At 44.6% G+C, this 13,105-nt stretch overlaps 1 protein-coding gene across 5 annotated transcripts in view; it reads right to left on the bottom strand.

The window, feature by feature from the left end:
* Window positions 1–13,105, bottom strand: part of MAP2K5 (mitogen-activated protein kinase kinase 5) — a 114,205-nt gene that overhangs the window by 49,849 nt on the left and 51,251 nt on the right. For all 5 annotated transcript variants that reach the window (XM_021406824.1, XM_021406827.1, XM_021406828.1 and 2 more), the window contains exons 14-16: window positions 8,126–8,199; window positions 7,174–7,224; window positions 4,273–4,344 (exon numbers count right to left, since the gene is read on the bottom strand). In XM_021406824.1, coding sequence (XP_021262499.1) covers window positions 4,273–4,344; window positions 7,174–7,224; window positions 8,126–8,199 — 197 coding nt within the window. The remainder of the gene's footprint in view (window positions 1–4,272; window positions 4,345–7,173; window positions 7,225–8,125; window positions 8,200–13,105) is intronic.

Here is a 13,105-nt window from a genome sequence, read left to right as displayed (position 1 = left end):
TGCATGAAGTCGGCAGGCATGGAAACTGAGCTAAGGGGCACTGCTTGGAGAAAGGCTCAAAATAGCTCTGTGGGGGGAAAGCACCAAAAAAACCCCACCCCAAAACACCTAGGGCAGCTTTTTCCTAGGAACAAGTTTCTGAATTGCATCATTCTGCACAGAATGGTTAGAACTACAGAAACAATCTACCCAAAGAATAGTTCAAGTTACTGAGCAAAATTCTGTTTGTGTTACAGCTACTCTCAGCGGCTGAACGAAGCGTACATGGATTTATCCGTGTAAGTCAGAAATACTACACTATGCACATTAACAATGCTGCAGAGTAACATGCATTCATAAGTGAGATCTTGCAGAAGACCACACGGTGGGCTGCAGGACTGCCCGCTCACAATCTTGATCTTTAACCACCATCACCTCCGTGCTGATGACACTGGACCGATCACTTATCTCACACTCTTTAGAAGCAATCCCTCTGAAACCTCCGCTCCTTGACCCGATTACTTATGCATGCATCTTTACACCAGTTTCCTGCAGTCAAACATCTTGAAGACTGAAGTGCTTTAAGAGACTCATCGTAAAGCAGAGCTGCTTCTCTGCTAGCACCCTCTTCAAACATGTTCCTCAATCTGTGTCCTCATGGACCGTGTGCTCCTCCTGCACCTCCACCTGTGCTCCCAGCCCCAGGAGTCCGTAATGCTGGCGTTGTAGGTGAGTAGGGCCTTCCCCACTCCAAAGCTACACGTGTACCTGAAGTACGTGATGCATGTTTGCTGGGTATGTATCGGTGCTCCTACCTAAGGGAATGCTGAGATGCTGTAAATCTGCAATATGACTGCTCGAGATATTGCTTAAAACAGCATATTAACACCAATGTCACAAATAACCAGCAGCCCTTGAAAGCTCTTACAAGGCACCGGCAGTCAAACACATGGGTTCGTATTCTACTTCCCAAAACTGCTTGATTTGTGGCATAAGCAAATCACTTACTTCCTGCACTGAAATATAATTCTGGCTGTATTTGTAGTTAAAAGGAGTCCTGGATCATCTGACAAAGATCTGCAAGCTTACCCTTTGCCTCAACAAACAGGTCGGATCACTACCCCGCTCCCTCCCCAAAACTCCCTTCTCCTACCACTGTATCTCACCCTGCTCTGTAGGAGACTGATCCTCCGTGCCCAGGGCCCAGCCAACCCCTCCTTACTAAAAGAATAAGGATTCACCAGATATCAGCCATGTAAGGCAGAATTAGGGTAATATTGCAGAGTAACAAGAAATACGAGGCAACCTCATCCGTCCTCCTGTGCAGGGCATCTCTTTTGGAAGGAGACTGAATCAGTTACAGAACAAAAACAGCACTCAGGCTCAGCCTGGAGTGTATTTTATGGCTGAGTTATAAACCCTCTGAAACACAGCTTTTATAATGAAAATGCTGACGCAGTCTTCAGTGCAGCGACAGCAATGTCATTGGCTTAAATTGAACTTGCTTTGTCAATCCCAGAACACTTAAGTAAAACTAATCTGAGAACCTCATGGGAACACACAAACTCTTTGTGACGAAACATTTTTTAAACAGGCCCACGGATCAGGTATTAAATTTAATTCTCTTTAAAGCAGTCCTGAAGAAAGAAATGCAAAGTGGAAAAAAAAGAAAAAAAAAAGCTGCATGCGCTTGGACATCTTTTACTTCAAAAGGAACACAAACGCTCACTAGCTCCCAAAACCTACATCCTACCCACGCTCCTACTTCTCTGCTAGCGAGTTTTCTGAACCTTCAGAAGTAACAGTTTGATTTCTCACTACGCATAGCATTGCAGCAACGGAACTCAAGACATCTCAAGGCTCAGAAGATGATTAAAGATAATAAGCAGGTTTAGGTCGCTGCTATTTTATACTATCATATGTTTTAAAAACAAAACAAAGCAAAGCAAACTCACAACATTGCTACCTTGGTTCCATACGCCACTTCATTCCAATTAACGCGCTCTAACTGCACTAGCTTGAAGCTGTAGGGATTGGAAAATCCTACAGCAAACACTAACTTCTCTTTTTAACAGCTCCATCAACAAGAGCCCGAGCGTCTCCACTGCCAATCCCCACGTCAATACAGTGCTACTTTAATGACAGTGACCTTGTGTGGCTCTTGGAGCATCTTCTTCACCTTTTTTGCGACATTTTTCTAAGCCACTGTCCTTGCTTTCATCATTTAACACATCACTCAAACCACTTCAATAAAAGAGCGATCACGCTGAAGAGAGGTCTCAGAGGATCAGATGACATACCAATTAGCAAAGCACACAGAACCAAATTGTTTTGCACATCTGGTTCAGGACACAGCCATGGAAAGTGAGAGAGGGAACAAAAAAAGTTGAGAAGGTTTGAAAGAGGAGAAAAACGTAAATGCAATGTGTTTTCCTAACGCTGAATGATGTGAAATTCACCCTTTAAAGTTGCCTAATAACATTCCCAAACTAAGCTCCAAAGTCTTGGTCTTTGTGGAAGATCATCAGATTGCTGCTGCACGTGGAAATACATTCAGCAAGCAATACACTCAGCAAAGGAGCCAGTAAAACCTGCTCCACATCACTCGTGCATTTATACCACTCTACTCCACTGTGAATCAAAATGAACAGCACAGTCAAGTATTAATGTAATACAATCTCATTTTAGCCCTTTGTTGCACAGATTCATTTACAGACAGTGTGAGTATGTTCTGCAGCTCTCCGAAATTGTGAGGACTCTCCAGTATCACAACCCATTGAAATCTGCTCTAAAACAAATTAACAGCACTGCATCCCCTGTGACACTTTCAAGTATGTCATTATCGTATATTCAGAGTTAACTTCAGTCAGACTCGGAAAATTTACAAGACCTGAGTGCAATGATTCAGCATTAAATGTTTTCATTTTGGTTAAACCAAGTGGCAAGGAATGTGTTGTTTGGAAACATAACAATAACCACAGAGAACTTCTGGGCTACAAAGTATGCTGAGGGCCAGCACCAACACAACTCCACTTCCATCCGATGTTCCGCTACAAACATCCACCGCACTTCAAATAAATGATGCTACATTTAGCAGAAGGGAATGGCACCTGTGTTTTTCAGTAACTCTAGCCCACTTTTGTCAGGCAGTACAAGAGACCACGCAAGCCATCAGTGGTCTGAAGGAACTGTTTGTTGGGAAGGAGCTAAGAGAAGGCGCTCTGCAACCACCCGACAGCAACGGGGATCATCCCAGCACAGGGAGGCAAACGGAGCTCCTGTAGCATTCGCTCTGCCATGGGGCAGGATGGGACCCAGCGCTGCCACAGGAGGGGACAGTTCGCTCACAACACTCTTCTGAGGTTGAAAAAGACTCCCTGGAACACACTGCATGAGCTGGAGAGGCTACAAGGACTGCGGGCTGTGGCTGGCTTGCTGGTGACCAGCCTTGCCCGGCACAAAAAAGGCGATGGAAATCTTACCCTGTTATCACTAGGACAGCAACCGGCCCGTTCTCCTGTACCACATCAATCTGATTTTACTTGTCAAGACAGTGTCATAGCACAGGCATTTCTACTTAACTTACACGCTCTAGGTTACCTTCCCTCTAAATAACCATGCTTTTTTAAAGTTTTTGAAACTGATTTTTTTAAAACACCTACAGAGTCCCAGAGCAGAAACAACCACCCAACCTTGCTCTGACCAAACCTGCAGAACGTGTAGGTTCACCTAATTCCTAAATTTATGATCAACAGTGTCTTTGAAATGCTTCATTTTGGTAAGACCCTTTGCAGTTTGACACTATCTTTGTAAGAAATCCTTCTAAAAGCTCTAGTGAATGCTTTAATTACAACACTTTGTTTGACCACACAATCCATCGTGCAAGCATTTCTGCTGAGATTTTGCACGGGCATCTGCTGGCTCAAACCCTGAATCTGCACAACTCTATTTAAACCTAATGATGGGCCTCTATCCTGCCTGCTGAAGTTGAAATACAGAAATACTGTCATTGTTAGCCCCAGAGGAGCTGAAAGGCCGCTTGTACTGGGCCGACTTTCCACCCTCATATGGAGATTTGATGGAGGGCTCCATGTTGCACATTTGCACAGAGGCTCTCTCCACCTTGCTGAACTCGGTAAGAACAAATCCATTCTAAATACAGACAGGCATTTTAGCAAGAGTTAAAAGCATGCATATATAAAAGAGTATACAAAGACCATATAAAAATAATTTGATGTTAGTTTTCATTTGATTCTCCCAAAGTGCACGAGAAAATGATAGATATTTGCATACCTCCATGAAGGAAATCCCTAAGCTCCAAACGTCCGAATGAATCCCGTATTGTTCTCCCGAAATCCGTTCGGGCTGCAAAGAGACGGAAAGAAACATCTTGAGCCCGGTGAACAAACACGCATCCTTCCACAACAGCTAGCCCAGGGCACACAAACCAGCTGAGGAAATGTCAAGAATCTCTGAGCTCGTTTTTGCCTTGATTCTGCAAGAGCAAAGGACTCTGCTATCCTCGGAGTCGTGGCCACGCGCTGCTATGCACCTCGTAGGGTTGGCCTTGGCATTTGTGTTTGGGCTGTTCCAGCCAACAAAAAGGCACCGACGTGCACGTGAGCAGCAGAGCACGAGGCCAAGCTGCAAGAGTTCATTGGTGGTACACAGCCAGTTCTGAGCCCCAATGCAGCGGTGGGGTAGGCTTACAGCAGGAAAGCAGACTCCTCACGCTGGGTTGGGCAACAACTATGGCTTAAAAGGCAAAGTTATCAAGTAGTAAATGAAGTTACATGCCAGACATTTTATTTTATAGCTATTTAACTAACTTCATTTTTGATCTGCAGAAAAAGACTTCACTCAAAGCTATTAATAACAGATTTAATGCCTCATGAAATAGAAGGCTGCACGACGTAACTGCTAGTTTTTACTTGAAAGCTACAATTTCAGCATTTCCAAGGTCAAGTGCAGCAGGAAATGTAACAATAAAAGGCTCCATGAGACTTCTCTCCCCACTGTGCTGCTAATGCACCTGTCTAGCCCCACCATCTACAAAGCACCGGCTGTATTTTCAGTCCTTAATAATCCAGAGACCTTTTTTAGAAAACCAACTCCCGAATTAGTGCCAGTCCAATGTGTTTTCTGATGTTTACTCTGCACCACTAATCCCAGGTCAAGAGCTTTTACTGCAACGTGAACATTAAGTAAGAAACAGTGTTGCCCACGCTGTCTTCAAGGGGAGCCCCCCAAAAGGGCCATCATCTGAAAATAAAGAGAAACTACAACAAAAGGTTTTTGATTGAGCCACCAAAAATCGTCTTTTCTTTTTTCTTGGTGGTTTTAATTTGTTTGCTCATTTCTTTTTTTTTGAGGGGAAGAGTTTTATTTTCTTTTATCTTTTCATTTTTTCCATTAAAGGACACGACAGCGAGCAAATTTAAAGAGTTTAGTGACATGAATTTCTCTTTCAAAAGTCTGGAGCAGAGGATGGAAATAAGAATGACACACGCAAAAAGTAAAGTGTGCAACACACGGCTCACCCTAATGATGCACAGCTCAGAGACCTTTATCCTAAGGGTTTCTACCTCTGGCTACCTTTTTTCATCCAAAAGGTTTTTTTTTTTCCTTTGCATAGTAGGTGATAAAATTATTTTTACGGAAAATGTGTTTTTATTTTAAATATAGAGCTTAATTTTTGGCGGTTTCACATTCACTTCTGATGAGTACACTGTGAATTTGATGACAAAAAATTCATTAGCAAAACAATTTTAACACCAGCAGTCAGATCAAATACATTTTAGCTTAAACTTCTTTCTCAGTCAATAGAAGAATGCACCACATCCAGAAAGAAGAAGAAAAAACGTAACCTATTCAATGTACGCCTGGGAAAGAGACCAGCAATCTCGATTTGTACACTAAAAGCATAATACAATTTAATTATTAGATCTGCTTAAGACCACTCTAAGAGCAAGAGCCGACTTGGAGAAGTTAATTACTTTGACGCTGTTGGCTTGTTTGAATCACAATACAGCAGTTGTTTTAGAGAACAGAGGCACAGACACCAGCAGGCTTACTGTAATATATATCACCAGATTCTTTATTAAAAAAGATTTTGATGCATATAATATTCCGGTGACAAAGGACAGCCCAAGTCCTTCTAGGATGGTGGCACGAGTGTTTCAGAAGCCACATAATGACTACACTTTGACTAGAAAAGCACTTAGCAAACAAATGGGCACCTTGGGCTGCTTTCTCCTTACAAGAAAGTAAGGAAAAATACCTGAAAGCGATGAAAGGTCATGGATTTCTCCCTCCACTTTTCCGAGGTTTGAAAAACAGAAGAATCAACCATTTCGTATTGCTGCTTGCACTTTGGTGCCGTGGGCTTTTTTTGTTTGCTTGCTGTTAAACAAGCTGAACGCTGATTTTTTTTCCCCATTGATACTATGACATAAGTAGCTGGCTAATAAGAAATCGTAATGACCAAAAATAAAAGACAACAGTTATCACAAACCTAAACTGAGGCATGTGAGTCTCACATTTGTTAAGTGAAGAGCGCCGATGAACGGAAAATACATGCTAACGTTTGTGCAACGAGCATTCTCTTGACTAAAATGCTTACAGAAAAGAGAAAGGCCCTGATACATTCTGACATACGGTAGGAACAGCACCCAACACGCGGTGTAGCGGCCTGGTATTACGAGCCCAGATATGTGAACTTCCAATTTGCACATTTGCAGTTACCCCTGGGAAACAGCCACACAAGTGTGTAGGTATCAGAGACACCCGTGAGATCTGGGCACATCTGAACGCTCAGCGCAGCGGTTCCCATTCCCTGCACAGTAACACCACCAGTGCCCTGCAAGGACCTACGGGCTCCCAGGGGAAAACTGCATTTATTTATTTTTTTCATGTTGGACTGGCTCTCCTCTTTGTTCCCAGCTGTTGCAGTGCACGAAAGACAACCAGAACGCACACGCAAAGCAGAATGCTCTTCTGATGTTATTCTCCGTATCACCGAGGCCTGCTGCTGTCACCGAGCTGCTATGTGAGCGCAGAGATGCTCTGTGACACACCACCACGCTGAGGGCAGGGGGAGAGGAAGTCTGAGAAGCCATTTAGAATATATCCTCACCACGCAGGACTGTGAACAATACTTCTATTTAAATGTCATTCCTACATAAATCCACTTACCGCCATGTAAGCATTTGTTCCGACATACGTCTTGGCTATAGAATTCACCAGCTATCAGACAAAACAGTCTGTTAGAACAATATAAAGATAATGTGGAAATAAAATGGGCAATTATTCCTCATTTAACCTACAATCATCATTCCTATAAATCAACTAAAAATTATGTAAAAGGGAACAAATTTATCCGCAAAGGCATTAAAAATGATTAAATCTCTCTTTGGTTTGGAGCGAGAGCTCCAATTTAAACAAGCGCCGCATTACCGTTTATGGCAGATAACCTTAAACAATTCTGTTAAACAGGATACTTATCGTTTAGTACCCCACACCAGTCTGATATAAAAAGTCAATTTGACGTAGGATTGAAGGCGCTCGTTTTTCAGTCAGCTGGCTCAAGATGTGAATAAAGCCACATTCATCACTTGAATGCAACGAGCACTAAATATGCTCGGAGGGACAACAGACCCTGACAACTTATCATACCGGGCTGACCTTCCCTTTGCTCCTCGCGTTTGGCTGAGAGTAAAGGTGCTGAAATTCAAATCACCAGCACGGCAAGCTCGTGGGTCACTATCAGAGAAGTCCTCCAGGGAGGCCCAAAATGGAAATTAATTAAAATTTGTGCTGCACATTGTAAAAGCCCACCACTATTGTTACTCCCAATATTAATTTTTATTGTGGGCCAGTTGGGCTCCCCAGACACATCTCTCGTTCTGCCCTCCCTTTTGTCTGGCCAAAAAGCTTTCATATCAAAGCTGCATATCAATGAAGTTTGCTATTCGTAAGTAGTAATTACAATATCAGCAGTTTTTACTGTCATTAAACAATGAACAATCATATTCAGATGAAGAAAAGTCGCCCGGAGATTAGAGCTGAATGGCTGGCTCCCAGCAGAGGGGGGCTGCCCGCCCGGCAGCCAGGTGACTGCAGCACCAGAGACGTGCGGTGGGATTACCTGGGTGCTCACCCCGAAGTCACACAGCTTCACCTGCCCTCGCGTGTTCACCAGCATGTTGGACGGCTTCACGTCTGCCAAACAAAACCAGAGGTCACCTGGATTATCCTGGAGGCGTACAGGGATCGTTAGGATTCTAATACAATCGTTGGCGCGACGATCGTTGGCGTGATAGATTTTAACAGAAAATATTTCAAAGCTACGTTCCGAACGCAACCTCTGGTTTGTAGCTGTCATCAGCACAGGTGACATTACACCTGTCCCCTAAAGGCCAGCAATCCGTGCTACTCAAGCTGCAGGTGACACCAGCCGGGGAGGGGCTGCCAGCACACTGCAGGATGGGACCCGGAATTCAGAGCAATCCTGACCAATGAGACTGAAAAAATATGCTGAAATTCAACAGGGACAAGTGGAAGCACTATGTTTAGACAAGGATTAACCAAAACAACGCACTGCCTGGGGTGGGGCAGGGCTGCAGGGAAGGAGCTGCAGGAGAAGACGATGGGGGGGACAAAACCCAACACTAAAAATCCCACAGAGACGCACAGGAACAGACGTGCGCCGTAAAACCAGATTGTAAGTGCAAAGATCCCATCGCTGACCCCCTCTGATGTACAAGAAGTTCTGCTGCACGCTGTAAAATCGATGTGCAAATAAACCACTAAGTACCCAGCCAAGCCGCTCCATGGGAGCAGCAGTGCTGTGTTCCGGGGACGCAATGCGTGCGGTACAGCCGGGCTGATGCTCGGGAAGATGGGAGCTCAGCCTAATCGCTGCCTGCTTCTGTCGTTATGGGTTAAACGCAGCCGCTCGTCTCTCCGCCTTCTTTAAAAGGGAACACTAGTTGGGTGCAGATGGATGAAACCCAACTAGAAAAGAACCTAATTTGGTTTATCATTAAGTTTGCCTTTCTTTAGCAGATGTCTTCTGGTACCACAGTAGCTCGCTTAATTTGTCCCCGTAATGTAAAAATGTATAACCTCAATTAGCAAGCTGATTAAACGCTTCCCTATATTTGAGCTAAAAAAGCACTTTAAAAAGGGGGAGCGTTCAATAACACTTTGTACAGCTTCACAGGATCTGCACGTTTAATTTCGGTATCAATACTCGTCGTACATTGTGCAATTTCCTCCCAAAGCCAAAAGGAAAAATCGGTCCCGAGTGCCTCTGCCGCATTACAGCATCAACAGCTTTGGGTGTGCTGACCTCTGCTTCAACTGCAGCGCTGCCAGGCACACGCCATGCTTTTGGTGGATGGTTACCGGCCCTCCGGCCGCAGGGATGAGGCAGAACACTGCTACGGAGCAATCCACGGCCCCGGTGTTTTAGGAATATTCTTTCTAACTAAAGCTTCGTGAAGGCTTATATTTGCTTATGGCAACCTCCAGGCAACGCGCTTGCCGAGCGGCTTTGCTGAGTGCCAGGGGATGGGCACGGCACACCAGAGGGCCCTGCGCTCACCCCGAGCACTGCCGGGTGCGCAGCCATCCCACCCGACCTTCCCAAGGACACGGCAGCAGCATCGCTTTCTGACAGCACAACAATCAGCGCAGGTCTGGGCAGACAGAAGGATGCTCTGAGCACGAAGTGCCACGACCCCACAGAAGGTTTGCTTCTGTAAGGGCTCAGCTGGGTGTGAGGAAGAGGCAGGATGTTCTCCTGGTTCTCATTCCCTTAACGTGACCTGCCCAGAGGAAAGCACCGAGCACGTGCGTCCCCTGTCCCGGAGTCACCACCTCACGCCGCGGGGGATCAGCAGATCCCACCTCCCCACCCCGACACGTGGCACCTGACAGTAAGTCGATATAATTTTAATTGAACGGCCATCTGTCATTCATTAAGCGTCGCTTGATCTGCAAATCCTTCCACTCACTAAAAATAAAGAAACAAACCAAAACAACAACAAAATCCTAAAAGAGAAAGAAAGCACCGGGGAATCAGCCTGTAAGGGACGAAGGAAGGCAGTGCAGGTCAGGACCTGCAGAGCAAGCCGCAGCCCAGCAAGCACTGCTAGGAACAAATCCTGTTTGTGTTTGCAGCACAGCTTATGCAGCACTACAAATGGAGAACGTGAGCAAATATTTGCTACGAATTCCAACGGTTGTGTTGGTTTCCTTGAGAAAAAAGAGAAAGGAAACGACAACCCGAGACAACAATGTCACTTCACTAAGTACCTCACGTTGAAAGGAGGGAGGAAAAATAATCACCCCATCAGTAAATTAGCCTTTATGTTCATAAACCACTTCAGTTGATGGGTTAAATATTTTTTGGTTTTGGAAAACAAATGTGCATAAATAATGTTCTGCACCATCTGCTTGTGATTAATATTACTGTTTAGAAGTGAAAGAATTTAAACAAGAGCCAAAAGGGGTCATTATGCTGCCATTACCCGTGCTTGCTTCATACAAATGACTTCTATGAAGCATCGTTATAGAGGATGAACAAGTTCTCTTTGTGATCTAAGTCGTTTCACCTCTGCAGATAAATGGGACCTCCAAGCTCTTACTTACCAGTAAACACAAGCGTCAGAGGTTCAGCTTTCCCAACACCGACATTTCACTCATCTTGGTTCATTGAAAAGGGAACGGATTTACGATTGTAGGGAAAAAAAACCCACAGGTTTCTAAAAGCTGTCTCTTGACTTTCAGTGCTTTCCACACGTAAGGCTGCAACATGCCAGGGTCAAGGGAGACGAGATACAAAAGAGATTTTAGCTGAGGACAGCTCACAGAACATTACTGTGAACTAAGTGAAGCTGCCGGAAGAATGAAAATATTTCCAACATTTTCTTGCCAAAATGACCTCCCCAGCACACCTTTGGCAGAGGCCGTGATTTATTTTTATTTTTCTGAACTAAGCCCAAGCAATCTGTAAGCGTGCAGGTACGGGTACAGCCACGCACGCATTGGGTCTGAGGGTGCACACACAAGCGCCCTACTACCTTTGCTGGCGGCTTCATTATATGCAATGCTAAAGCTGATCAGTTCTCACCAATGTGAGAAGCGTGGCTCAACCCCACACATCTCAGACCAGAACACACTTCCCACTACTCGGACACAGACATAGAACACACTCAGAAGCCACGGTCCCAAGACCAGAGCAACATACACTGTATGCGCAGCACATACATACGTGCACACAAACACCCATGGGTACTATTAATCACAAGTGGGTAACATTTATTTCAAGCCTTTCTTTTAATAAGAAGGCGAGAGAAAAACACACCAGATGAAATGCATACGGTCTATACTTATTCTTGAACTTAACAGATTTTGGTTTGTCTTTATACAAACTTTGACTTTGTACATGATTAGACTTGTTTAATTGCTAATTCTGTTTTAAATCTAAGTTAATTTCTCATTACCCTTCCATTTCTACTTCTTATCCTCTGGGGAAAAGAGCACACTTATCATTGGGACATTCTCACATCTTCCAAAGAAGCGGTGTAGGTGTTAATCTCCCCTTTACGTTTGATGTGGGTGCGATGACTACGACTTCAGCTTTGCGTTTATTAATATGCACGGCTATCACCTCATTAGTTGCGAGGTACGTTTTGAAGTTAAGCTGTAATATTTGCTGAGATGTCTGATGTGGAATAAAAGAGTCGTTCATTGTGTTTCCTTCGCTTTAATCCGTGCTCTACTCACAAACCATCGTTTGCACGGCGCTGCACTGCTTCTCACCATGATTGCTCCTGCACCTCAGTTACCACCATCGTGGAATTCGGGACCTGTTACCCCACCTGAGCATCCTGCCCAGCCTGACAGCGGACAGCAAGGAAGTCAGAGTTCTGTTTTCTTCCATTTACCTCTGATGCATTGCAACCAGCAAAGAGCTGAAGGAGATTACCACGAGAAACTGGTGTTTTCCTTGCACTGCATTACATGCAGTGACTCTCTGGTAAGACAGGAAGGCACGGGTACGTGCGTGTGCTCCGAAAGAAACAGGCCCTGAATAAACACTGTTGGGCCCTTCTATGCATTTTGCATACTGTTCTCACCTCGGCGAACCCAGTAACAGAACAAGGCCAGAAAAAAATCTCAGTTGTGATGAAAGACCCATTTCTGCAGTTTTCTTTAGACCACTGCAAGGATCATACATAATTCATTAAAAACCCAGAGCTGCTCTCTATCAAGGCAATGAAAGCCAAACGCAGAAGGGGAAACTCGGGGCTCAAGCTCTGAATTTACAACAGAAACAGTAAGACATTACAGTTACAGTATTCTTGCTTGACCACAATGCTCCTCCAAATCATTCTCAGCAGGTGGCCATAGCCCTTGATGAAAAAGATTCAAAAGAAAGGAAAAAAAAAAATTCAAACCAGCTTTTCCTTTTCAGGTGCCGTAAAAGCATGGCAAGGACTGTGCTGCCCAGTCCGTGTGATACCCACCCATGGATGTTCCAGCTTCTTTTTCTGTTCTTTTCATTCTGACATTTGCTGTGGCATCGAGAATGGATGTCCCCTTGCCCTCACCGTCTGGCAACAGGCAGGCTAATAGATCAAGTGTTTAAAGCACCACCAGAAACGGAGCCTCCTCGGTAACGGTGCCTGCACCGAGTTGGCCACGGTCTCTGGGTTATTTCTGTTCTTTTAATCCAGGGACAGCCTAAGGTTAAATACAGGAGCAGCCTAAGCTTCAAGGTGGGGCAGAAACTCAATGCCTGGTGGTAATTAGGGTTTCCTATTAACTTCTTCTCAGGCGCTGCAGAACCGGACACCCCCAGAGCAAACAGAGTTCTTTCTCACCTATTTGGTTTGCAACTTCAACCATTCTACTTGTCTCCCTGCTTTACACTTCTCCTTCAATCACAACTGATGTCGGTTACTGCACGCTCCAACTGTGCACGCGGGCTGAGTGAGCAGATGGGTTAAATTAAACAGTATTGTTAGCGACATTAGGAGCCAGAGCTGTTACTTTCAGACACTTTAGAAACATTATAAATGTAATGAGTTTCTCTTTTTTATTTGGGGAGAGGAGT

This window comes from Numida meleagris, chromosome 9 (assembly GCF_002078875.1).
Source record: "Numida meleagris isolate 19003 breed g44 Domestic line chromosome 9, NumMel1.0, whole genome shotgun sequence".
Classification (NCBI taxonomy): domain Eukaryota; kingdom Metazoa; phylum Chordata; class Aves; order Galliformes; family Numididae; genus Numida; species Numida meleagris.
This window is presented reverse-complemented; position numbering and strand designations above follow the sequence as displayed.